This window comes from Lepidochelys kempii, chromosome 10, assembly GCF_965140265.1.
Source record: "Lepidochelys kempii isolate rLepKem1 chromosome 10, rLepKem1.hap2, whole genome shotgun sequence".
Lineage (NCBI taxonomy): Eukaryota > Metazoa > Chordata > Testudines > Cheloniidae > Lepidochelys > Lepidochelys kempii.
In genome coordinates, this window is record NC_133265.1 from 65,920,393 (window position 1) to 65,947,159 (window position 26,767).

General features: G+C 41.6%; 2 protein-coding genes across 6 annotated transcripts; both read left to right on the top strand.

The window, feature by feature from the left end:
• The first annotated feature begins 272 nt into the window (after positions 1-272).
• On the top strand, positions 273-19,419 carry AFG2B (AFG2 AAA ATPase homolog B). Of its 4 annotated transcripts, XM_073303978.1 has the most exons (9): positions 273-1,583; positions 4,833-5,018; positions 8,532-8,690; positions 10,146-10,355; positions 10,959-11,186; positions 11,763-11,897; positions 14,361-14,486; positions 15,834-16,021; positions 18,370-19,419. In XM_073303978.1, exons 1-8 carry the CDS (start codon positions 507-509, stop codon positions 15,984-15,986), a joined length of 2,274 nt encoding a protein of 757 aa, XP_073160079.1. In that variant the 5' UTR covers positions 273-506; the 3' UTR covers positions 15,987-16,021; positions 18,370-19,419. The 4 variants fall into 4 exon arrangements, with proteins under 4 accessions (XP_073160079.1, XP_073160078.1, XP_073160081.1 ...); XM_073303977.1 differs by having other exon boundaries at positions 15,834-19,419; XM_073303980.1 differs by lacking the exon at positions 18,370-19,419 and having other exon boundaries at positions 15,691-15,917.
• Positions 19,420-20,937: 1,518 nt separating this feature from the next.
• On the top strand, positions 20,938-25,544 carry C10H15orf48 (chromosome 10 C15orf48 homolog). 2 transcript variants are annotated; one of them, XM_073303983.1, is made up of 5 exons: positions 20,938-21,129; positions 22,431-22,491; positions 22,827-22,915; positions 23,941-24,001; positions 24,613-25,544. In XM_073303983.1, exons 2-5 carry the CDS (start codon positions 22,447-22,449, stop codon positions 24,679-24,681), a joined length of 264 nt encoding a protein of 87 aa, XP_073160084.1. In that variant the 5' UTR covers positions 20,938-21,129; positions 22,431-22,446; the 3' UTR covers positions 24,682-25,544. The 2 variants fall into 2 exon arrangements, with proteins under 2 accessions (XP_073160084.1, XP_073160083.1); XM_073303982.1 differs by lacking the exon at positions 20,938-21,129 and adding an exon at positions 21,929-22,272.
• The last annotated feature ends 1,223 nt before the right edge of the window (positions 25,545-26,767 follow it).

The following is a 26,767-nucleotide window of genomic DNA, read 5'->3' on the forward strand; positions in this document are numbered from 1 at the left end:
GGCGCTGGTGAGCGACCGGTCGGCCCCAGGCCGAGCGCGTCTCCTCATTGCGAGAGACCTGCTCAGCCGCTCGACTGCGGCTGCCCCGCAGCTCTGCTCCCGCGACGTGCCCTGGTCTCTGGTGGGCTCGAGAACCCGCCCAGCTCTTCCATTCCCGCCTGTAACGATATAACGGGGGGGGGGCGCGCTCCGCCATCCCCGGGCTTGTCAGGCGTGGGGGCGGCGGGTCTGGGGGCAGCGAGCTGCCTGTGCCTGGCTGGGGGCTCCCCTGTATGTTCCGGGGGGTGGACGGGACACCAGTGCAGCCTCCGTGTGCGTGGGGAGTGCCCCCTGGCCAGCTCCCCGCGGGGGCGGGTGGTTTGAGGGGTCGCGTTGGAGAGTGAGCGCCCTTGGCCACAGGGTGCCGTGCACACGTAAGATCCTCGCCCTTACGTCGGCGGCCGGCTGTGGTGGCGAGGGGGCTCGCTTTGCACGTGTTTCGCCGTCACCCCTGTGTAATATCGGCTATGGCGGCTGCTCTCCTGAAGCTGCTCCCCCTAGACCCAGGGGACGAAGGCACACAAAGATGCAGGATGGGACCTGCCACGTTATCCTCTCTGGGAGCCAGGCTCGGGTCCCCACTTAGGATCACGGTTCCTGGTGGCTGCTGTTTGTGCACCGCCTGGCCCAGAAATGATTTGGCTGATGGTTACCTGCAGCTTGATCTGAAATGCAAAACTTCAGGCTTAGCTGCAAGCAAGTTGAAAGGTCTCACCCTGAGTGTCTGTCACTTGAAGCTTTTGGCCTGCCACCGGTTGAGAAAAGTAACCGTGAAAGTGGTCCTTAAGAACCTTACTGTGAAAAAATCCACCCCAGAAGGAACACTACAGGAGACAGTCAAAGAGCTACTGAGAAATGTGTATGTTTCTCTTCACCATGTTGTTACTGCTTCCCCAATTCCTGGAAATCCAGTGGTGTGTGTTGAAATACTGGCTGTAGATGCTTCGACAGAACAAGCTGGCCTGATAGCTCCCAAAACTAATATAAACATTAAGGAGGTAGTCACTTTAGAATGGTACAGACACTTGTCAAAGGACACTGCACAAATTTCAGTTGCAGGAATGGATGATTTGGGCAGCTCTTTGAAAGAGATGATTGTTTTGCCTTTACGTTTTCCCAAAACCTTCAAGAAGTTGGGTCTTTCTGTCCGTAGTGGAGTACTGTTGGTGGGCCCTCCAGGTGTGGGGAAGACTCTTCTCGTAAAGGCAGTTGCAAGGGAAGTGGGGGCATATTTGCTTTTCATTAGTGGTCCAGCTATATATGGCTCAAGGCCTGGAGAAAGTGAAGAGAATTTGCGAAGAGTTTTTGAACAAGGCAGGGAATTGTCCACTGAGGGACCAACCATTCTCTTTATTGATGAAATTGACTCTTTATGCCCTAAACGGGGAAGTTCAAACAGCATCTCTGAAAATCGTATTGTTGCTCAATTGTTAACACTTATGGACGGCATAGGCAGTGAAAATGAGATGGTCATCATGGCAGCGACAAACAGGCCTGATGCCTTAGATCCTGCACTGAGGAGGCATGGTAGATTTGACCGAGAGGTGAGCATAGCCTGTTCCTCATGTTTTGTTCTAATGCTTTAATACCATTTATCTTTCTTCTATTGAAAAATTGCTGAAGAAGGGCCTAGTGATAGTGTTCTGCAGTGTCATGTCGGCTGATTGGGTTTGATGCCCTATTTCTCACTGTAGATCAGTGACCTACAAAGGAGAAGAAAGTTACCTTTTTGCTGCTTTATAATGATGCTTTGAGAGTTTTTTCCCCTTCTTGCTTTTTATATCATTGATTAAAGGTTATATTACTAAACATGAACTTAAACTGATGTAAGGCATTTAACTGTACCACAAAACATTTTGATAAAAAAAACTAGAATGGTACAAAATTAACATGGCGCACATTAAATGGATTAAACTGGCTAGCTGACAATTACATTATGAAACCTGTAAATGGGGAATCGTGGTCGATCAGGTTTATTTCTAGTGGGTCTCACAGGGGTTGGTTCATGTTGTCACTGATAAAATTTGTAGCTGACATAAAAGTTGGGAGAATTATAAATAATGCAGAGGACAGGTAATTGCTCTGGATTGCATGGTAAGATGGACACAAGCAAGCAGTACGAGGTTTTTCTAATACAGCCAAATGTAAAATTATATATCTAGGAATAAATAACCAGGGCCATGTTTACAGAATGGAGGACCCTATCTTGGGAAGCAGTAGCTGAAAAAGACTGGGGGTCATGGTAGATAATCAGCTGAACACAAACTCCTGGTATGACAGTGGCCAAAAGGGTTAATGCAATCCTTTGATGTATAAACAGGAATATTGAATATGAATAGGGAAGTTATTTCTGTAATTTGCAGTGGTGCAACTCCTTGTGGAATACTGAAGTTTTGGTGTCCACAATTTCAGAAAGATGTTAATAAATTGGAAGGGGTTCAGAAAGGAGCTACCAGAATGATTAAAGGATTGGAAAATATGCTTTATAGTGATAAAGTCCAGTAGCTCAATCTTCTTATCTTAACAAAGTGAGGTTAAGGGGTGATTGCCATCTATGAGCTTCTACATGGCCCAAAAAAAGGGGGGGCTCTTCCATCTAGGAGACAAGGGCATAAAATGATCCAGTGTCTGGAAATTGACTTTCAGACTGGAAGTAAGGCATACATTTTTAACAGTCAGGGGTAATCATTGACACAACTTATCAAAATTTTTGTGGATTCTCCCATCACTGGAAATTTTTGGATCAAGATATGGACATTTTTCTGAATGAACTGCTTCAGTTCAAACATGAATTCAGGGAAGTCCTGTAAGAAGCCTGCGTTATACAGGAGGTTAGACTGGATGATCACAGTGGCTTTATAATCTGAATCTATACCCTGTTTTTCTAGGAAGTCTCAATGGACACCTGCTGAATTAGTAGTCCTATGATATCAGATGCCATGCAAATGAAACTTGATTAACTGAGGCTAGGTCTACACTCATATTATCAACAAAATTGGTTATAGTTGTGAATTATTTTAACAACCTTTCTGTACTTGCAAAAACCCTAGTGTACGTGCAGTTATGCAGCATAAAAGTACTTTTGCTGTTCATCATTTTGCTTGTTGAACTGGTATAAGTTCGACTGCAAAAGTACTTTTTTGCCAGTATAAATTGTATCTAGACTAGGAGTTGTACCAGTAAATCTTCTAGTGTAGACCTGGCTGGGAGCAATGAGCTGAGCTGGCTGGTGGTAGCAAGAGCGGACAGTATTAGCAATAATGTATTAAGATAGACAAGACTAACTTCTGTCAGTTAGTGGCACCTTTCGTAAGCACTAAATCTACTTCTAAAATGTAAAAGTAGTACATTCTAGGGACTCTTTGGACTGTGCATAAAGTGGCGATGTTCAGGTACAACCATGGTAATTCACACACAAAATTGACACCTTTTGCCCCTCGCATGAAAGATTTAATAGCAGAGTGCTCTAGTGAGAGCTCATTTTAGTTAATGTACTAATTTGATTATTTTTACAAAATATATCACCTTTGCTTGTGTTTTAGGATCTCTCTCAGACATCAAATACTAACTTACAGTTGTCAAAATAAATTGACAAAAAATACAGTCAGCAAAGTGATGCATCCTTGTTTCCTTTATTGTCTGTCTGTGTACTCACTAAAACCTTGAACCTGCAACAAACTCGATGCAAGGGTCTATTCCAGGATCATGGCCTAATATCAGTAATTCAGAAAGATTATCCCAGTCAATTCAAATTTAATAAATTCTTCTGTACTGCATTCACACTTTTATCTAAATTTTCAGGATTGGACAGCATTATTAACAAGTGAAATACACAATTTTGATAATATTTTAGCAGGTTTTCAATAATTTATGCACATTCTCTACTCAGTTTTATAGTTATGGGCTTGTTGGTCCTTTTTTGTGCTACTCAATTACATTTTTGTGCAGTCATATTTTCTTTGTTTATTCCATGTGTTACTTAATTTTATAGCGATTAGCTTTATTTAACAGGGCACAGATTAATCGTTCTCCTTGGGTTTTTTTAATCTGATTTGTGTCCTGTACAGTTTTTAAATAGAAAAGTGTTATCACTAGGCTAGTGGTTCCCAAACTTGTTCCGCCGCTTGTGCAGGGAGAGCCCCTGGTGGACTGCGCCGGTTTGTTTACCTGCCACGTCCGCAAGTTTGGCCGATCTTGGCTCCCAGTGGCCGCGGTTCGCTGCTCCAGGCTAATGGGAGCTGCTGGAAGCAGCGTGGGCCAAGGGACCTACTGGCTGCCGCTTCCAGCAGCTCCCATTGGCCTGGAGCAGCAAACCGCGGCCACTGGGAGCTGGGATCGGCCGAACCTGTGGACGCCGCAGGTAAACAAACCGGCCCGGCCCACCAGGGGCTTTCCCCGCACAAGCAGTGGAACAAGTTTGGGAACCACTGCACTAGGCTTTTGTGTTCTTATGTTGAAAGGAAATAATTATTTCACTGTTAAATCTTCTTTTGATTCATCTTTCAAATATGACTTTAGACACTAGGTGGCATTCTTTTATAAAACATCTATTTGTTGAAATGCTACTAACCTGGAAAATTAAATAAGTGTAAATGAAAAGTACTCATATAGTGCTTTATATTTTCAGAGTTATAGAGCCATTAATTAGTCCCTTGTGAAACAATGTGAAAAGAGGAGAATTTGCATGAGGGAGTCTAAGATACAGACAACACAAGTGACTTACCTAAGGCTAAAGAGTGAGAGAGAAATATAGCAAAACACTGATAAATTTCCATTTATTGTATTTATTTTAGGTTATCATTGGGACACCAACACTTAAACAGAGAAGGTCTATTCTACAGTTGATTACTTCTAATATGCCTATTTCCACTGATGTTGATTTGATTAACCTAGCAGAAATGACAACTGGATATGTTGGAGCTGATCTTACAGCACTCTGCAGAGAAGCTGCTATGCAGGCTGTCCTCCACAGCTGTTTGGTAAGGAGTCAGATTAAACCAGAAAGATGTCATTATTCACATTTATCACTTTTTCCACACTAATATCACTCTACTTTAATATATAAAATGAATAATTCAGGGATGAGAATATTCAAATAATATTCAGATAAGCTAGAAAACATGTTATAGATGTAATTATAAGCTTTGCTTCTGTCTTTCAATCCAGTCATCAAGTGACTGCCATTTCCTTGAGTGAAAAGGTGATGTGGAATATCTTTATTCTCTCCATGAGCTTTTTAGTGTTGTACAAGGGAGAGAATGTAAGTTTTGTTTTGTTTTGTTTTTAATTGAAGAGCAAATTGTATACATTTTTCCACCTAAGGTCTCTTCTATAAGCTACAGGCAATGTATATAAAATTCTGTTCCTTAATAAGGTGAGTGATTTAGTAGTTTGTGTTGTGGTTTGCACAAATAGAGACTTATTTTGTGTGTCTAATATTGCATGAACATATTGGCCAGAAGAGAATAGTTACAATTCCCTACTGTGCTGCAGTAATGTTTCTGGGATGTTGTAGATCTAGGTCTCAGGGAAGCATTATTTGTTAATCTTTCTTCCCCCTCAGTCAGGACTGCTAGGAGAAGGGGAGCAAAGGCTTTGATTGCTCCCTTGTTCATCAAGGTGGAGTGGAGGGGCAGAAAAGAAGTCAAGGAGTGCTTCTGTGAGATCGAGATCCAGAATATCTCTGGAATCGTAGAATCTATGGGAGATGCTGGAGCACTTTACCCTCCTCCCCAGGTGGTGATAACAGGGGAACATTTTATTTATAGAACCTCCATCACCATGTATCCTGTACAAAAACTGAAAATGATCATTAAAATAAAGTTGAGCCCAGTAGCCCTGACAGAAGCAGCCCTTCTGTCAAAAGATGGACAAAGAAAAAATAAACCAAATTGCTGACCTCTGTGCTGTGTACGCTGCCAACTCCTCTGCAAAGTGCAGCTTATTAAGTTTTATTATGAAATCTGTAGACTTCAGCAAACATAATATAGGGGGTAGCTTGCCAGGCTGCAGGAAACTCTCCACTGGAGGGAAGGAAGAAGGTCCAATAGCTCGCAGACAGTGGGGTTTTTAGCCCTGTGCTGAATTTTTCCACTATGATGTGGAGAATACAGTGTCCCTCAGATTCATGCTCTGCCTGTAGAGCTGTATCTATCCAGCATTTTTCAAATGCAGCCACCAGCCACATATGGCCACCAGGGGCTTTTCTTGCCGCAAAGCAGTGGCCCCTCCCCTGAGACTGCCAGCAGGGGTTGGGTCCTGCTCCCTTCTGGAGAGAGAAATTCTGGAGGAGCAGGCTGCTAGTGAGTTCCCCACCTTCCCTGGTGTCCCATCCATTCCCCACTGCTGCTCCATTCGTTCTCCCCATTCCTCTGGCCCCCACTGCCACCGTACCCACCTACCTATTCAGGGCTTAATTTGTCCTGGGCTTGCCAGCGCTGAGTAAGTCTTCTGCTGTGAAAAGTGCTATTTGTATGTTTGTTAATATCACTTTTCACAGCAGCAGACTCACTAGCCAGAAAGTCTTTAAAAAAGCAACCCAAAGCACACAATAAACAAGAAGAAAAAAGACAAGAACATGTTTCTGTTCTGTTTAGTTCCAATAAAGAATAGAGACAAGTGTACATTATTTTTGTTATTGAGTCTGCAAAAAATCTCAACATAAATAAATTGGAATGATTTGGACATGTATATGTGTATATTTATTTCTCTTTCCTAAACTTAATTAGGAATTTTAGTTAAAATTTTAACAGCGGCCACCAGCAAGAGTTGGTGGCCGCACTCTGAGGCCACTAAAAAATTTGTCCTGAGAACCCCTGGCTATACTAACAAACTCGGTAACCCTAAGTCATCATTGATGGTAGCAACAATGGAAGCTACTAGTTGTGTAGACAGGACTCATGTGGGGCATTTTTAGGTGACATGGTAGGAAACACCTGAGTCCTGTCTACCTTAAAGCTTCTACCTCAGATGTCATTTGAGGAACTGCATTGGTGGTGAATTATGGCTAGAGTTTGCTAATGTAGACCAGAAGAATATGGAGAACATTGAACAATACCAGGGATCAGCCTGGCCTTTGACGAAATTTAGCATGAACTGAGGATGAAAAATAGATCCATAATCCAAGATCTTTGCAAGCCTGTATTCTATAGAATGTTTGAGGTGAGGAGATATGTTGTGGTGGTTGGGACTACAAATTTACCCTAGTTGTGAGCTTAACTCTAAAAAGGACATGGAAATTCATAAGAGATCACAGTAGCCTATAACAACAAATTTTGATGGGAAAAGTTATGAATAGGAAACAGACGGAATTAGTCCAAACAAAAAGGCCTACTAATAGAACTCAAGGACTGTATTAAGATCATGCTTAGTAAACAAGAAAAGTATGAAACCAGAAATCAACAGACCAGAATTGGTATGTCAGAAAGTAGGCCTAATTGGTGGACAAAATAATGAATGGATGGGCTATTTTCCACACAGTTTCCTTTGTGGGTCTTTAAAGAAAGAGACTTTGTGAAGAATAATTAGTTACTAGAACAAGCTTCACCATAATGGCTATCATCCCTATTATTTCCTGGGACCCTGATCTGGGCCAGAGAGAGGGACCCATATGCCATCATCACCTATATCAACTCCAGCTGAATCCCAGACGCGATGGTGGGATCCAACTTCAAGAACAGCAGCTCCAGCCCATCTCAACTAACTTCTGTTTTCCCCAAAAGGACAGTTATTGCCATCTTTGATATCATCTAAAAGACTGTCAAAAAAGGGTATTCTCCATCTGAAGACTTTCTCCAGCTAAAAGTAAAGGGAGCAAGAGATGCTGTTAAAATGAAAGCCTTATGTAATATTTTACATTTCAAATGCTTTAACTGTTTTTCCTTTCTTTTGTTAAGGGTTAAAAGGATTTTTAATGGAGTATGTGCCAGGGTACTAAACAGGCTGAGGTCTATGTATAGCAAACCCCAGACCTTATTTAACACTGTTTAATGTTGGACAGTGACTGGGTTATGTTAATGCCTTTGGCCCATATAGTCGATCTAAATGCATTCTGCTGTATTTACTGGAACAGGTACGTGAGTAAATGGGGACCATTGTCTCATATTTGAGAGAGAACTAGGAATCCTGTATGTAGTGACCCTAAACCCTGGGTTTATCAGCAGCTTCCCTCACTAGAGTCCCATATGGTGGAAGTAGAGTAGATTTAGGAGAAAATCAAAGATACTCTCTCAAACATCAGTTTCTTACAGGCCAGCCCTGTGCCATAACAAAAAATGTATCCAGCCACAATGAATGCACACTATTTTATTGGTATGTGTTTGTACTTGTCTGTCATACATAAACTCTTTAGTATAGGGGTTCTCTTCTTTGTCAGTTACATTTGACAAATTGTAAAAATTCTGTGGACATCTAATGGAGCTATGTAAATTATTAATAACGCAAAGGAGAAACAGTGCTTTCCTTTTGTATTTGTTCTTTGTGTATTTCTTCAGGATTCAGTTCACATGTTGATTAACCTGGCAGACTTCCATGAAGCTTTTAAAAAAATTCAGCCATCTTCCTTTCGAAGCAGTGTTGGACTAACTGACTTTAAACCCGTTACATGGGAACAAATTGGTGGTCTTGAAGATGTAAAATTAAAGTTAAAACAGGTAGAGTGCAGAATACATTTAAACAAAACTATAATTTCTCCCGTCTACCTCAAACTGTTCTATATGGTGCAGTATTGAAAAGTGTTCTTATGGGAATTGCATCGGTCTTTAATTCATATTTAAAATTTTATTCCTAACTACTTTAAAATATTAAAACACATTTTTGTATTTTCTTAAATCAAACTAAAATTGCCTATACACAGGCTCTAGCACTTTGTGTAATTAAATTTACAATCTCAATATATCACCCAGGAGCATACCATAGCAAATTAACACATCAGCCAGTAGAGGGCAGTTACTGCTTCAGCATATGCCCATCTCATTCCAACTACCCTCAACCCTTTAGGGCAGTGGTGGGCAAACTACGGCCTGGGCGACCCTCCTGCCCAGCCCCTGAGCTCCTGGCCAAGGAGGCTAGCCCCCAGCCCCTCCCCTGCTGTTCCCCCGCAGCCTCAGCTCACTGCGCTGCCGGCGCAATGCTCTGGATGGCAGCGCAACTGCAGAGCCGCAGCCTGACCCGTTGCTCTGTGCTGCGCGGTGGGGTGGCTGGCTCCAGCCAGGTGGCGCGGCTGCCTGTCCTGGTGCTCTGGGTGGCAGGGCTGCAGCACCGCCAGCCACCGGTGCTCCAGGCAGGGGAGTTGGATAGAGGGCAGGGGAGTCTGGGGTGGTAGTCAGGGGACAGGGTGTGGATGGGGTCAGGGCAGTCAGAGGGCGGGGAACAGAGGGGGGTTGAATGGGAGCGGCGTCCTGGGGGGGCAGCCAGGAAGGAGGGGGGGTTGGATGTGGTGGCGGGGGGCAGTCAGGGGCAGGGGTTCCGGGGGCAGTCAGGGGACAGGGAAAAGGAGGGGTTTGGATGGGGCAGGAGTCCCAGGGGGGCAGTCAGGAATGAGAGGAGGGGTTGGATGGGGCAGCAGGAGGTAGTTAGGGGCAGGGGGCCCAGGGGCAGTCAGGAGACAGGAAGAGTGGGGTGTGGATGGGGAAGGAGTCCTAGGGGAGCCATCGGGGATGGGGGGGTGGGGTTGGATGGGGCGGGAGTCCTAGGGGGGCTGTCAGGGGGCAAGAAGCAGGGGAGATCGGAGAGCGGGCAGGGGCCGGGCCGCGCCTGGCTGTTTGGGGAGACACAGCCACCCCTAACTGGCCCTCCATACAATTTTGGAAACCCGATGTGGCCCTCAGGCCAAAAAGTTTGCCAGCCCCTGCTTTAGAATCTATACATTTTGGCTATTTCAGACTAAAGGGAAAGTGAGTTCTAGTCAACCAATGTGCCCTCTCAGAGAATGCCCTACCCACTGCCTTATCTCTTTTATAACAAAGAGGGTCAAATTGGAGTATGTCCATTGATCTCCACTGTGATAATGCAACAAGGTAAAGGGCTGTAGTGTATCCAATAGTTTTACTGGCTAATGTGTCAGTAGATACATCACTGCAAATGTTTCATCCTTTCTGTATTTACAGAGTATTGAATGGCCTATGAAGTTTCCTCAGGCTTTTTTGAGAATGGGACTGTGTCAGCCAAAGGGTATTCTCCTATATGGGCCACCAGGATGTGCCAAAACCACTCTGGTGAAGGCTGTGGCCACAAGCTGCCATTGTTCCTTTCTTTCTGTTAGTGGTGCTGACCTTTTTTCACCTTACGTTGGAGATTCAGAGAAGATTTTGTCTCAGGTTTGGTTTTTAATCACATATGATGTATAATTTGCTTATTTTTGTATAAAGTATTCATCACTCCTATAAAAAGAAAAGGAGTACTTGTGGCACCTTAGAGACTAACCAATTTATTTGCGCATAAGCTTTCGTGAGCTACAGTTCACTTCACAAGTACCCCTTTTCTTTTTGCGAATACAGACTAACATGGCTGTTACTCTGAGTTACCATCACTCCTATGTTTTTGCTTTTTAAGACTTTGAGGGCTGATTCTCATCTGGTGTAAACGGATACAGCTCAATTGACTTCAGAAGAGCTATTGCCATTTACGTCAGCTGAGCATATGTCCCTAAGTTATTTTTCAAACTCATTTCTTTAATCTACCTATTATGTATGGCTTTTTGTTCTTTGGTTTATCTTAGTATTAGGTTAGGCTCCTAGAGTCTGCTATACAGTAAATGTAAACCAGACTGGTCTCCACTGAGTGTTGTAAATAAATACTTATTTAAAGTGAATTAGTTAAGTAAAAGTATAGAAAATATATAACTAGTGTTTTCAGTTGACATGGTGGAGCTTATACATGCATTACAACATTTTAAATTTATTTTACGAACCCAATAAAAGGTTTTTCGCCAAGCAAGAGCACATACTCCAGCAATAATATTCCTGGATGAGATTGATTCTATGCTAGGATCTCGATCAGCCTGCAAAACTGGACATGGTGCCCCAGAGAAGGTTCTTTCTGTCCTTCTTAATGAATTAGATGGTGTTGGCGTTAAAGTCACAGAGAGAAGAGGAAATAAATTACAGCTTGAAGGTGATTGTCAAGAACAAAACGAAAAGGAGAGACAGGTAAGTACACTTGCATATATAGGAAGAAGGGTAGATTTTATTGCCAAAGTGCTCCAGAAGTTTAAACCATTGGCTTTCACAGATTAAAACATTACCTTTCTGCTGCCTTTGTCAGCTTCTTGATAGTACCCAATATTTTCTTTTACATACAACATTGGGCATAGCTAACATGCTCCTGCTATGCTGTTAAAATGGATTTCAAGGTGGTGAAATTACATCCTCACCCCCATTCTGGCATACTGAAGAACCCTCCATCACCATCTTACATCATCTCTGCACTCAGTCTGACACACGCAATCTTGCTAGACTCTGACCACAAGAAAGTTCCATATGCATTACCAGAATGGATATTGATTCTTCTTCATTGTATTACATATTGGTATATTGGCCTACACAAAGTAGAAAGGTTTGTAGTGAAAAGGAATATGACTACATATGGATATATGCATTTATTCATTGTATTGCCTCTCTTTTTCTCCTCTTAGTTGACACTTACAAATTATACTTGTCCTGTAGCCCAAAGCATATAAAACACTGTATACCCATCTAATTTGCTGCATATATAATCTCATTAAGCTAGAGTTTCAAGAAGTTTTGAACAAAGATGTCATGATAGTTGCTGCAACAAATAGACCAGACAAGTTGGATGATGCCTTGTTGCGCCCTGGAAGGTTAGACAAGATCATCTATATTCCACCTCCAGATCAGAAGGTAATGCATTATAAATCTGTACACAAATTTAAGTAGAGGTGTGAAGTTGTAGGTATACTGTTTCTTAACAACAACAAAAAGAGTTATAGTACTATAATGTATGTAAGAGTGGGTAACTGTTTGCACTGAAGATTAACTACTAAATGTCCAGCTTTTAAAATAAATATGAAAGCAGCCTGGATTATAAAATAGCATTTAAATGTATATAAAAACGTACACCCTTCAGACACTCTGACCAAGGCACAGGCATATCTGGCACTTCCTGACTTTTGAATGCTTGATGATGATATATTTGCAAAATCAAGCATTCAGAAGTTAGGAAGTGCCAGAACTGCCTGTGCGTAGGTCAGTTAAATTGCAGTAACTCCTCACTTAGTCATCCCAGTTAACGTTGTTACATTGTTAGCTTGCTGATCAATTAGAGAATATGCTCGTTTCAAGTTGCACAATGCTCCCTTATTATGTTATTTGGCTGCTGCCTACTTTGTCCACTGCTTACAGAAAGAGCAGCCCGTTGGAGCTGGTGGGGGCTCGGAACCAGGGTGGTCCGCCAGCCCTCCTATCAGCTCCCCTAAGTTCCCTGTGTGCAGTTACTGGGCAGTTCAGGTGTCCCTCCCCCCACTGCCATGTGCTGCTCCTGCCCTCTGCCTTGGAGCTCCTACCAGGAGCCGCCTTCTTGCTGTGCAGGGGGGGTAGAGAAGAGGGGTGCTAATGTCAGGGTGTCCCCCTGCTCCTGCCCCCCCCCCCCACTCCTGTACCCGCATCTCCACGGAGCAGGGGGACACACACCACAGGGCTCAGGATAGAAGGAGCTTGCTGGCAGCAGCTGCTGTCGCAACTTTCCTGATCTACTTAAAAAGGCAGTGAACTTAGAGAGGGGTCAGTCTACTTAAAGGGGTAATGTGAGTGTCTCTCTCTCACACACACACAAACATATAGTGTATGTCTCTGCCATGCTGTCTCACCTCCCTCCATTCATGCTGCCCTGTAGAGAGTGAGGCTACATTAAGAACAATGTGTTAACCCTTGAGGGCTCAGCTGAGTGCTAGTTCATCATTTAGCAGTAAGGCATTCCCTGGGAAATATCCCACCCTCTTCCACCCTCTGAATTCACCACCTCAGTCAAGCTTCACAATCATCATTGCTGTGTACAATATTAAATTGTTTAACACTTTACTCTGTCTGTGTGTGTGTGTGTGTGTGTGTATAAAATATAGTTTTGTCTGGCAAAAAAATATTCCCTGGAACCTAACCTCCCACTTTTTACATTAATTCTTATGGGGAAATTGGATTTGCTTAACTTTGTTTCGCTTAAAGTAGCATCTTTCAGGAACATAACTACAACGTTAAGCGAGGAGTTACTGTACTAGCCTTGTTCTTGGAAACTGAACTGTTTCTCTGAAACTTGCTAGAAAAAGTCAGCCTGAAGCAGAGGGCAAACATGGAATATTTCAGTCCAAAAGGTTAAAATGTGGGTAAAGGTGTAAGCAATTGAAGAAAGTGACTTAGAATGGAAAGTATTAGACAACCTTAACCATAAGCATTGCTGAGAGATCTGCTTATAGTATTGCCAACTCCTTACTAAAAAAAAAAAAAAAAAACCACCAACAGCCAACATAGCATGGATAGGTTTCAGAGTAGCAGCCATGTTAGTCTGTATCCGTAAAAAGAAAAGGAGGACTTGTGGCACCATAGAGACTGACGCATTTATTAGAGCATAAGCTTTCGTGAGCTACAGCTCACTTCATCGGATGCATCTGATGAAGTGAGCTGTAGCTCACGAAAGCTTATGCTCTAATAAATGTGTCAGTCTCTATGGTACCACAAGTCCTCCTTTTCTTTTTATAGCATAGATAGTTGAGCATTCTACATTCTTTTGTGGTTTTCTTTGTCTTGCATTCTAGTTCTTCAGATAGCCTGTACCAGCTTAGGGGCGGGAGCACAAAGGTACAAAAGAAAACCAAAAAAAAAAAAAAAGGGCAGCAAGATCCAGTGATTCATGATTTTAAGAAATCGTGAGATGATGTAAAAATTGTTGGAATTAGTGAGGATATTGCCGGAAAACTATATCTTAGTGTCCTACAGACCAGTAAGATACCTGGCAACCCAACTAGATTTTCATTCAAACTGCTAGCGTTCAGAATTCAAGTCAAGTTTGATTATTGATTATTCATTATTGATTATACATTATTGAGCTTTGCCAGTAAATATTTTCAACTGCTGTCTTACTGTCCACCTTCAATGCATCGTATGATTACTCTGTGGTAAACTGAGTTTTTGTTTCTTGGCAGTTATTGATCACAAGCAGAATATTGTGTGGTGTTACTGTACTGTAGTATATTTGAGTTTAGAACTTGCAGAGTAAAGTACTAGTCAACATGAGTAAAGGTGGCAGAAAATAGGCCTAAACAAATAGTACATAAGTGACTGTCCTTTGTCTTTTGTAATGTGCTTGTATCATAGGGAAGGCTTTCTATTTTGAAAATTTGCACAGAAAAAATCCCAATAGATTCTGATGTGTCATTAGAATACCTAGCAGCTCAAACCAAACTCTTTTCTGGAGCCGATATTGAAAATCTCTGCAAGGAGGTAAGGAGCTTTTTGTTTAATCAGTGAAGTAAGCTGTGAGTGAATACTTTAGATGGAGAGAGGCCAAATTATAGAATATTCTAAGACATTTGTACTTTTCCTCAATTTTTAATGAAAAGGGTAAGACAGATGTGAAAAAATTTATACCAGCTGAGTGAAAAACATATGTTGTACCAATAAAATACACCCAGTAAATAAGGGACCTGCTAGTACTGACGTTGAACTAGGTGCAAATTTAGAATAAATTGTTCCTGTGGAGGCATCCAAAAGAAGCAGATAGTTTGTGGAGCCTGGAAACTCTCCCTACAGCAGATGGTATGGAGAAGGCAGATGATGCAACTTTACTAACTTAGATTTTTGGGAAGGAGGGTAAATCCAGTCCTGCAGAAAGATAGTTCTAATCCCTCTCTTCCTGTCAAGAGCTCCCATCCTTGGACAAACACACAGTGCTCAAAAACACCTTCAAATAATGCAAGTAAGGAGCCTAAATTATTTCCTGTTTAGTAGAAACAACCTAGGCACATATCCAGTGTGTAGGGAGATGAGCACGCTGTGAGGAGTGCCTTCTCTTCCTGTATTCCAGACCTGCCCCTCCAAAAATCAGAGAGCATCTTGGGAGCATGCTACCAAAGTGGCTCTACCCCTCTTACCTGCATTTACCAGAATCTGCTGGGTTCTGTTTACTCTCTCATTGAAGCAGAGGGAGCATTTAAAAGAGTGAATGATAAGCAACATGGGTTAATTTACAAAAAAAATAAAATGATGCCAAACAAACCTGATGGATTTCTTTGACAAAATTTACAGGTTAGTTGGAGTAAGGGACTACTCTAGTACTTGCTCCAGAACTTACCCTCTTGCTTTCCTTTTCAAAGCCTTACTTAAAATCCAGATAAATTGTTTCCTTGTACTACACATTATAGAATTTATTGCTGAAATTAACATCGATAAATCAGGAAGAAAAAGCCTAGGGCAAGAGACATGTGTCCACAAATACTTGAGGAAGGGGGAGATTAGATAGAACATCTGAAGAATTAAGTGACCAAGGATATGTCTTCTATCCCAATCAACTGGATGCAGTGAGTTAAAAAGTATTAACTGAATTTGGAATAGAAGAATAGAGAAGGCAAACTAACATTTGTATTATCTGATAAATTGACTTCATGTAATGTATACCTATTGGTTTTTTTTATCTTGAATCATACAGTACTGTGTCGAAACACTGGACATAAAGTTCATTTTTATTTTTAAGTTTTGAAAAGATCGATTTGTAACGTCGGAGCTCCTGATAAAGCTGAAAACATTTCAAATTCTCTAAATCGTGTGGTTTTTGTTTGTATTTTTTTTAAGGCTGCTTTGCAGGCATTACAAGAGAATGGACTTGAAGCAACTTGTGTGAAACATGAGCATTTTGTAAAATCACTGAAGATTGTAAAACCATCATTAACCCTCACAGATTTGGATTTTTATGAAAAATTATTTAATAAGGAAGTATCCTCTTAAATCAGAAAAATCTGAAGAATGATATGCAAAAATTGGTGGGTTTTTTATATAATCTTTTAGAAATGCATGATTTTTATAACAATTCTTCTAAAATTGTTATTAAAAAACAAAGGGCAGAAAAGTTTTATAGTACCCATTTTTCCTTCCTTACAGTATAGAAAGAAGGATTGAAAGGCTTTATATATATTCATTCTGCTGGTTTTTGACATAGAAGTATTAAGCATGGTCTTCCATGGGACCTTCTATCTCCGAGTCCCAGTCAGTCAGCACTTCTGTGAGCCAGAATGCGATTCTTAAGACCAGTACCAGTAAGAGGTCTGACACAGTCAAAGGGGCCATCCACAACAGCCAGAAATCTTTGAGGATTTGCACTGTATATTGAAAGCTGCCTTTAACTGAAGGCACAAGGGTATTAAATCTTTAATGAAGATTTGTTTTCTCCAAACCATTGAATGATTGAATTAAGTAGGTGTTAACAAAATTAAATTTTTAAAGTCTGAATAAAAGTCACTTCTCAGTAAGATTTTTACTACTTTTGTACTGTAATATTGTCATGATCCTACTAGCTCCCAGTGGTCCACAGAATATTCTAAACTAGACAAGAACTAAATATCTAGTGCAAAGAAGAAAACGCTTAGAAAAAATGACCTTTCATGCCACACTTATACTTTATAAAGAAATTAAAAGGGGCATAAATGACTTTTTTTCTCATGCTGTTCACCTTTTACACAAGGCTATATTTGCAATAATCATTTGAAGCATAGATTTTTCCCTATGGATTGCAACTTTCATTATATTGTGTTTGTACTGCTTTTTAATATTGAATTATAATTTTCTGGTTTTGTATGTAATATAGCAAATTTTTACTTGTTCTAGATTACAAAAATCTTTCACGTTAAAGGAAAAATAAAAGTTAAAATCTTGTTTGCATTAAATATAAGTCTTTTAAAAGTACTGAATTTTTCAGACAGCATTCTTCTGATTAAGGCCTGTTATTGATATAAACTAAACTTGAGTGGCAGAGACTTGCTTAATTTTTGGGTCCCTTGCACTGTAGTTATTACATACTTTTCCTCATAGCTGATTGATATGGACTACGCTTTTATTCTGAATTGTAAGCCAAGCCTTTCACAAACCAAAAAAGTCTTTATCCAGTAATAAGTTCTATCCTGCATCAAAGTCTTTTTCTTAGGGCTTATCTGAAAATTTATCAAAATTGAATTTCCAAGTGTAGATGAGCCCTTAGAATAAAACTGTAAGATATATATTAGGCTGCCACAGACTTGCTTTGGTTTCAAGCAGTATATGTTCAACTCCTATAAGGACTCCTTTCCTGTTGTCCCTCAGCTCCCAAAATCAGATTGACAGTGCAGTGGATATGTACTATGGTTATGAATACTGTAGGAACTGCTACATCTTGATCTATGAATACTGATATGCAATAATGGTATGAACAATGTATATCTGACTAGGTCAGTGAGGGGATGATTTTTTTGTACTGGGTTATAAGACTGCCGTCTGAAAGCATTGTGCTAATTTGCACTGGTCTTAGTAGAATGTTTTATATGCCTATAATGCTGGAATTCAATGGGAACTGTACAGGACTGCAATACAATGACTTCCCAGATAAGAATACCTACATACACACTAAAAGGACAGTTGAGGCCAGGTGTTAGACATAGGGATCCTACATTTAGTCTCCAACATGCCGTAAATCTTGTTTTGCCAGGCTGGGAACTAGAGATCAAAAGTTTAGTGTTAAAAAGCTTGTGTGGGCAGGGGGGTTGACTTATCAGCGAGCTGTCTAAGCAGACAAGCTGTATAGAGCAACCAAGGAAGGAAGGAGCCCAGAGGAACTGGGGATTCTGAGATTCACAGAATGGTAAGCATTAAGAGAAAATAGGCATGGACTTTATTCTGATTTATAGTTTTTAAAATGTTTAATCTGAAATGGTTTTGGTCTAAATAAATTATACTTTGCTTTAAAGAAGCTGATTGGTCACTAATTATCACTGTCATTGCCCCAGAGGGAATAGAATGGCAGCCGAAGTCAGACCTAAGGTGATCACAGTTGATACAGAGGTTACTGCCACCTAGCACCTGGTCTGAGAATAGGAGAGAAACATGATTTCACCCCAAGAAAAAGAGAATTGCCTGAGGCCCAGAGGGGGTGTACTCAAAAAGTTCAAAGTGTATGAGGTGTAGTTAGCCTGGTAATCCTGATACAGATCATTCTCACAAACAAGTTGCAAGAAATAGTTCTACTGATTAGTGTCAGTTAGAATCTGGGGAGGCTAAATAGATGTCTTGGTGTAAGAGGAAAAACCTTGGGGGTGACTATTATCTGAACTGACTTACTTTCACCCTTTAATCCATTTCCCAGATTATTTGCAGAAGTCACTGTCAGACAAATATTGCATCTCTACAAGATAGTCCAATACGTCTGGACCTCAGATAAATTACGATTTCAATCATCTATAAAATGAAACAGTGGGACAGTTAAGGATTTTTAATTTATATCCATACTTAAAGGTCTGTTCTGGCTTTTGGATACAAGATCTTCAGAAGTAAAAGGCTTTTCTATAATTTAAAAAAATGAATACTGCAAAGTGCCAGAGGATCCTGAGGACAAAATGCTTGTATTAATAAAGTATATTAAGTGCCATTGACTTAGGGAACTGTGAGCCCTAAAGTCATGTGTACGTTCCTTGCAATCTTCAAATATATATACATGCATCATATAACTTGTATAGTATTTTTAGCAGTAGGCGTGCCAGAAGCACTTTTGGCTATTGTAGGTATACAGCATCAGTGAAATGAAGCTGCCATTTGGTGGTCTGTCTATTTTTGTGAATTTGGAAACCCATTTTGTCCAAAAGAATTTATCATCTGTTGCTGGATTAGTAGTGAAACACAGAGATACCACTACAAGCACAAACCTATTTAAACAAGACAGTCCAAAGGTAAGTGGTAATTGGTGCTGTGGGGAGGAGTAGTGTTTTTACTGACAATCTTTTTGCAGTCTGAATTTTGTCAGTCAATCCCCAATTTTCCTCCTACATTCCATCATCCTTTATGCATTTGCATTGGAAATGTTTGTTAAAAATACACTGATATCTGGAAGGGCATGATTAAATATTTTTACAAGTGACTCTTTGTTTCTGCTTTTAACTTGGCAGGCAAGAGGTTTAGAAATGTAATCTTGTTTCTGTCAGGGGAAAGCTTTTGGACTGTTCTCCTGTAGGTGATGCGAAGAAACTCAAGTAAAATACAAAACCTAAGGTTAAAATTCAGAATGGGGCATTGTTTTCTTTTTTTCCTATTGTGTATAATAAGAAACCCCCCAAGCAGGTCCCCTAAATAGCGTTACCCCAGATTGTGGCTGGGGTGAGATCACTGGGCGTTGAAGATTCCATGGCAGTTGGAGACAACTACTGTGAAGAGAACAGCTGGCCACAAGTTGGAACCCATTACTGTGTGAGAAAGGGGGTGGATTATAAATTACTGTCATAATTTGTTAGCTATGCTGCTGCTGCCACCCACCTCCACATTACAAAGGAGTAGCCTGATGTTCTTAGTGTTGCTGGCACCCAGAAGTGTTACCATTTTTCTGCAGGGGTCCCTAAACCCCTAGGGCTGCTGTTGAGGGCCTGTGGTGATGAGACATAGAGGTGAGAGTTAGGAGACTAATCCTTGCTGCTTTTTGAACTTTGAGATTACATCTTTAGAAGGAACTAGAGTTGAAAGCTTGCTGGTTGAGGGGACGAATAGGCCAGTGATTGCATCCAGCCCGCTTACAATTATACAGGAACCCACAAAGCCAGCTGAGTGTCAGAAACTGATTCAACATCTTGCTGACTCGGCGTTGCTATGTAAGTAGCATCTGGGATCGGGACACAGATGTGAAAGAGTAAATGGTTATATTAATTTAGTGGATGTCTTTGCCATGGTGGTTCGCTGCTCAGCATTCTCTGTTCCTACGTGTGGGATTTCCCCATTCCCTTTACCCTACTAAGCTTTTGGAGAACAATGCCCATAATGGCATGAGAGTCCCCGGGCAGCACTGAATGTTTGAAGCCAAGATTTTAGAAGATGTGTCCAGTCCCAAATGCCCCCTTCTCAGTGACTGAAGCAATTTCTGGGATTTGTGAGGTAAAACTCCTTACATTTCTAGTGTTTTTTAATCAATACTATTGTATGTTTTGCCTTTGTTACCCCCACATTCTTCATGGAGCTAGGGTCCTGCCTGGTACAACCTGAGTGAGCTTCAGAATATTGGAGTTATGCTTAAACTTTAAAATAGGGATGAATGATGTTGCTGGTACAAGAAGCTGGGGAGATGGCCTTAGAAAGAACACGTAGGGTAAGGTGGGTCAGGGGTGAGCTTGAAGCACTATCTCAAGAAAATTAATTTTCCTAACTACTTCCCCCCTCCCTTGCCTTTTTGGCTGTATGTGTGTCAAGTGCTGCGCCTTATGCTGCTTTTCGTCATGTGGATACACATCCAGTGGGGAATGGACTGAGACCACCAAACTCAATTCCCACAGGTTACTGAACACCTATCAGTGGTAACAATATCCAGTCATGGCAAAGGTGTCTTTGATCAAGCCAGGAATTAGGGTGAATGGATCTGTATTTCATTTTCCATTCGAGCCACCCACCCAGGCCTTTTGTTCCATTACTAATATTGGCTAACTAGTCAACCTCCCCATGCAGTAGCCCAACCCCAGCCTCCTGCTCGTGCTCAGTGTTGGTGCATCACTTGCTGCCCTCAGGCAGGGACAGTCCTAGCAAGAGGCCAGCAACTGGTGCCCATACTTTCAACTGTGTTTGTGAATCATCTCTGCAACGAATCTGTAATGGGGGTGGCACGCCGCTAGGCCGGCCGCCCAACAGCATTCTGGGGAGGGCGTGCAAGGAGCAAGCTGGGCTTTCCCTAGTTCCTCCTACTGGCTGCCAGGGGCGACTTGGAGGGAAACTGAGCGCCTGTGCTTCCCGCTCACCGCTCGGGCTTTGCGCGCAGCACGGGTAGCGGCGGGGAGGAGAAACGCGCGAAGGAGGAGGCTGTCAGCCCAGCTGCCTCGCACCTGCCACCCCTCCCCGAGCAGCAGCTGCCTCCTGCGAAGGGTAACGGGGGAGCACGGTAGGTGGGCAGAGAGTAGGCCCAGTCAGACACGCTGGGTGAGGGAGCCAAAGGGGGCAATTAGGAGAAGCGAGAGAGGGAGGGGCCCAGGCGCGGGGAGGGAGTAGGGGCAGAGGGCGCGGCAACCCTGCCTGTCAGCGAGCGGCAGGGGGGAGAGCTGCCCCTCAGCCCTCGGCAGCTGCCCGGCTCTTCCACAGCACAGCCCTGCAGCTGACAGCCCCCTACACACCCATACACCACCCCCGTGCCCGAGCCACACACACCCCCCAAAATACCTCCGCGGAGCCACCCCAGTTACACCATCCCCACCCCATGGAGCCACCCCCCCCGGAGGAGCCACCCCCCTTACACCTCCCACTCCCTCTATCCCCACCCCTATTTATACCATCCCCCTTCTCCCCCAGAGGAGCCACCCCCCTTACACTGCCCCCTCTCCCTGCTGATCCACCCCCCCTTTCCACACCTCGGGGAACCACCCCTCCTAATACACCCCCGCCTTCCCCATCCTAGGCAGCCAAGGGTGCACACACCTCCCTTCCCCGCCGCCCCATGCAGCTCATCCCGGCCCTCCACAACCTCTGCCCTTCTCCAGGCCACGCAGCCAATCCCCCTTTCCTTATTCCGTCCCTCTGTGCAGCCCCCGGGTACGCGCACACCCGCCGCGCTCCCTACGCAGCCAACCCCTCCCCCAGGTCCGCTACTCCTTCTTCACCCCATACAGCCAACACGCCCCCTCCCCCCCGCTCCTTCTGCACCCCGTGCAACCAACCCCCCCCTTCTCCTTCTGCACCCGATGCGGCCAACCCCGCCCCCTACTCCTGCACCCCACGCCGGCAGCCTTTCTGGAACCTAACCCCTCGCTCTGCCTGCCTCCAACCTGCAAGCACAACTCTGCAGCGCTCCGGACCCCGGGTCCCCACGTATTCCCGCAGGGGGAGACGCTGCCTCATGCTGCCGGTTTTGCAGAGACAGGAGACCGCAAGGGGAAGTTGTGCATCAGTCTATACGACCTCCGCACTGGGCTACGTGACTTGGGACACAGCCAGCCTCCTGGGGTGTGCGCAGTGCTATATAAGAGACTGGACGCCTCCCCAAGCTAAGGCTGTGTCTGCAGTGCAACTTCTGCCCTCTCCTCCAGGCCAGGTAAATGCAGGCTCCCTTGCCTCTAGCGGCAGAGTGTATCTGGGATAGTGGATTAGTGGTGATAGGCGATTATGTAGCAAGTGTGTAATAACTTCTGCCAGTTATGGTACCTAAATTGCCTCACTGATGAGATTGTAACTGGACACCCTTTATTTCAGGTCTACAGCTGCCGCTATGGCCAACCTGGGCTTTTTCCAAATGCTAAGGAAAAACAAAGAAGTAAGTTTGCAAAAGAGCTTTGCCCTAAGATGATCCGATCTGCCTTCCTGGCACTGATGAAGAGTCCTATGAACAAGTGCATGTTGAAGAGGTTACATTAAAACGTGACATTTGCCAAATTAATAAAATGCACTTTCAAAAATAAAATGATGAATGCCCAGAAGTTGAAGACACAGTGGAAGTGAGATGGTGCGATCGGCATCTATGTTACGCCTTTCTTTGCGGGTGGTTTCACTTTCTTTAAAGCTTTGTAATTCATGTCTCCAGCGTGTATGGACCACCAAGAGAGACATCTTGTTCTTGAAAGTCTTGTCTTCTAACTTTTTGTCTTTCAGCTCATTCCTTTGGTTGGTTTTGTGGGCTTCGCAGCAGTTGGGGCTCTAAGTGCTTCTCTGTATTTCCTACGCACGAAAAGTGATGTGATGTAAGCATAATCCATTTGGTATTTCTCTGAGTTATGTGCTTGGTATTGAGTTTTCTTTGCTAAACAGATACACCTCATTGACTTCAGGGTATCAGAGTGGGGAGGGGAGAATTAGGGAAGATCTGAAACTCAGAAGATTTTTTAAATTAATGTCTTTATTTTACAGATAATTAATTCTCCTATTATATTTTTGTAAAGAACTTACTCCAGTCTTTATTCCCCAAACTGGATTAAGCTTTGAATTGGTTGCTCAGAAAATTTTTTTTGTCTTCACTATAAATGTAGTTTGAGCTAAAATGTTCTTGTGCAAAGTTCTAAATAGTGAATTCAAAGAGCATTTAATATGTCTCAGAGGAATGTGTTGAAAAGGAATCATTTTTACAAGTTTTATGTCTTTTTACATTTTTTCTTCTGAGACAGAGGTACACAGATCACAATATGTCATTTCCAGTAGCCAATAACCCAGAATCTGCCTTCACTTCCTTTACCATCTCATTCAGTTTATTTCACTTAACCTCATTAAGGCATTTTATTAATAACTCCCTCTTTAAGATATTAAATCAGGTTGTTAAATAACAGACTGAGATTGCTCATATCTAGATAGCAGTATTTTGATACCCATTATCAGTCACTGCTTTTTTTCTTAAAAATGGTTTGACTGTTAATTTAAGGCCCAAGCTTGAAACATTGAAGTCTATGGCAGTTTTAAAATGGACCTGTGAGCATGACTGGGCCCTTACGCATAAGGCTAAGAATTCCAGTAACTGTTAGCCTAAACCACAACACGATATTATTATTTATTAAGCAATGACAGCATGTCTGAATACAAACTGCAAACAAAAGCCAATCCCTCTGCCAGGTTTAATGGCCTAATGCTGTAAACCCCTATTCGTGCAAGTAGTTTTTACTCATGTCAGTAGTTACACTGAAGCTAGTGAGACTACTCAGCTGATTAAGGGTGTGCAAGACCAGGCCCTAAAACATTCTTTGTTTTTCCTACAATGAATTTCATAATTCTTTTTTAGCGTTAACAAGTCTGGCAATCCAGAACCTTGGGAAAATGTGAATCCTAACCAGTCTCAAAAGGTAACGAATAAAATAATTCAGTCCATAAAAGTTGGTGTCGAGTGTAGTGCTAATTAACTATATTCTATTTCATTAGAGATTAAATTAAATGAATGTATACACATAATATTTAGTGTATGAGTTAGCAGAATGTTAATATAAGAATACAATCAAATCTGCATTCCTGGTCTGATTCTGGAAAGTGCTGAGCAAATGCAACATGGAATACTTGGCTAAACCCTGTGTGTTCATAAAATCAGAAATAACCTAATATTATGTTCTTAAATACTTCATTCTTAAAGTCTTAAGATATTTGTGGAGAGTCAGGCTTAGTAGGCAAAAAATTATTGTGAGTGGTGTAAATATTTACTGTGCATAGATTGTAATGTTTTTTCATTTGAAATGCGAATTGTTTTATCTGATAATTAATAAAGAAAATATATTGCTCAATTGTACTTCTGTTTACTTGTAAAAAGAGAATGTAAAGTTATTTATTAGAAGACTTTCTTCATACACAAGATATTGTGTAAGTTGCTGTATAGTGTAAAAAACCGACAAAACTTACTATATATTTTAGAGAGGATAACTGTTTGCTTTGTAATAATAATTCATAGTTCTTTTTATTTTTTTAGTTTATGTCAATCAACCAGGAGTGGAAATCCATAGAGGAGCTGGAGAAGGTCAAAAAGATAATGAAGTGACAAGTTGCCATTGCCTCAAAAATGTACTCTATGAATCTAGTGGAATCATTTCTGCACAAACTCGACTACTGAAATCAGTGTGCGGAATTGCTTCTGCTACATTTTTAGGGTCTCCCTACATTTTTGGACTCTGGATGAGGAATTTCATTTTGCCTTAGTGGTTGCCTCAGAACATCCACACAGTCCAAAAATAAACATCTCTTTCAGGTACTCATTGTTTCAACAGTCATGTTTAAGTTGATGTACATTGTTCAATATGCAGAATTTTAAGGGGGTGGAAAATCCTTCATTCACATATGAGTTTTTTAGAATGCTGAATTATTTTTCTTAAACTATATTATAATTTTGTAAATTTTCTAATAAAATGGGCACTTATGTTTAAATGTTTAGATTTATGCAGAATTCCCTGTGACTTCAAAAAGAGCAGGAACAAGACGATAATGAGTGTGAAAGTGTCAATATTCTTTTAAAAGATCACCTCCAAAATAAGAACTCTGGTCTGTTGCTTCTTAGTTCTTTATACCATATTTCAGTGATGTATGCTAATTGTACCGAGATGCTATTTGTACATGGCAGCATAAGCAGTCATAGTAGAAAATTAGGCTTCCAGTTCAGATTTGGTGAGTCCCGATCCTACAAAGACTTACACATGTTCTTAACTTTGCACCGTGTCAGTTGTACCATTGACTTCAGAGGGACTACTCAGTGCATAAATTTAAGCACATGTGTAAGTCTTTGCAGGACCAGGTCCTAAGACAAATTATCAGCACTTCAGTATGAGTGAAACAAGAGCATATCTTTTGTATTTGTAAGTTCCTGCTGTTATTCCTGTGAAAAAATTATTAAAGTAAAATGAAGATTAATTTGGAGTGGACATAAAACTTTATTAGAATACATTTTATTCTCCTCTTTTTATTGTACGTACAAGTTTAAGCATACAATGCAGATTCCCAGCAGACATTTTAAAATGATTTCTAGATAAAGCAAACAATCTTAACAGCATGTACCAAGAGAAAATCAACAAAGATTACATTAGGAGTAGGATCCTATATAAGGCACTTCCTGTTTAATAATTTACATTTTTTCTGAAGATTGGTTAATGCAGAGATCTGGAGGTATTCTTCTCCTTTATGTGCCTGTAATTTTGGAATAATCGCCATGGAGGGTATCCCTCCAGAAAGGTTTTCCTTCATTGTGTCACGACACATCCTCCCTCCAGACAGTATCATGTACTGACTGTATGGTTTCTAACTATATTGTATTTCTAAAGTGCATAAAATTTTCTAGAATCACAAGTTTGTAAGGGTGAAGAAATCAAAGCAGGAATCATTAGATGAGCTACACTGGAGAATGACTTGCATTCTGTGGGAATAACTTCTCTAAATTAGAAAAAAAAATCCCCCTAATGCTAGCAGTTGTGAAGTGCTATATACATTATTCAGCCATGGTGCAAACAAAACTGAATGTAAATAATGAAGCCATACACCTAGACTAAGTTAATGTGGCTTCAGAGTTCTCAAAGTTTGTTTGATTTTGAGAAATAGAAAATAGTTACAATACCGTTGTGCTGCATTTTTTACAGATGTGGCAATAAAGTTTATTTTTTACAAGTAAGGATGACTCAGCAACATACAACTGCTGTAAATAACTCCAGTCCTCCCTAGCTTCAGAAAAATTTTCATGTGTAAGGACAAGAGGAATTATCAGACTTGTAAATTTTCTTTGCTAAAATTACAAATTTAATAGGAATGGCATCAGAAGATCCCTAGATGTGCAACCACAAAAATTTGCCTTCCAGTCCTCTAGAATATTGGCTTTTGTCTGTTTAAACAGAGAGACATTTTTAACATAATTCTGTGCAATCTAATAATCTACTCAGTGTTTCTACATTTTTTACTGGAATATGCTCATCAAAAGTGTGCTGTGCTCTGAGTAAATATGTGAATTCAACATTTTTGTCTGTCAGCAAATCACTTGTCTCCTCTGCAAAAACCGGATCTTGCCATGAAAGGTCTACCTATACTAGAAAAAAAAGTGTAGGGCAATGGTTATATATAATGGAGTGCTAGAAAGAGCAAATATAGGG

What these genes read in the sequence shown, in the direction of transcription:
- AFG2B (XM_073303977.1), top strand. Translation starts at nt 507, where the DNA reads ATGGCGGCTGCTCTCCTGAAGCTGCTCCCCCTAGACCCAGGGGACGAA. An exon ending in CTGTCCTCCACAGCTGTTTG is followed by an intron (nt 5,019 to 8,531) that starts GTAAGGAGTCAG and finishes GTATTTCTTCAG; the next exon opens with GATTCAGTTCACATGTTGAT. An exon ending in TTGAAAATCTCTGCAAGGAG is followed by an intron (nt 14,487 to 15,833) that starts GTAAGGAGCTTT and finishes ATTTTTTTTAAG; the next exon opens with GCTGCTTTGCAGGCATTACA.
- C10H15orf48 (XM_073303983.1), top strand. Translation starts at nt 22,447, where the DNA reads ATGGCCAACCTGGGCTTTTTCCAAATGCTAAGGAAAAACAAAGAA. An exon ending in CGCACGAAAAGTGATGTGAT is followed by an intron (nt 22,916 to 23,940) that starts GTAAGCATAATC and finishes ATTCTTTTTTAG; the next exon opens with CGTTAACAAGTCTGGCAATC. An exon ending in ATCCTAACCAGTCTCAAAAG is followed by an intron (nt 24,002 to 24,612) that starts GTAACGAATAAA and finishes TTATTTTTTTAG; the next exon opens with TTTATGTCAATCAACCAGGA.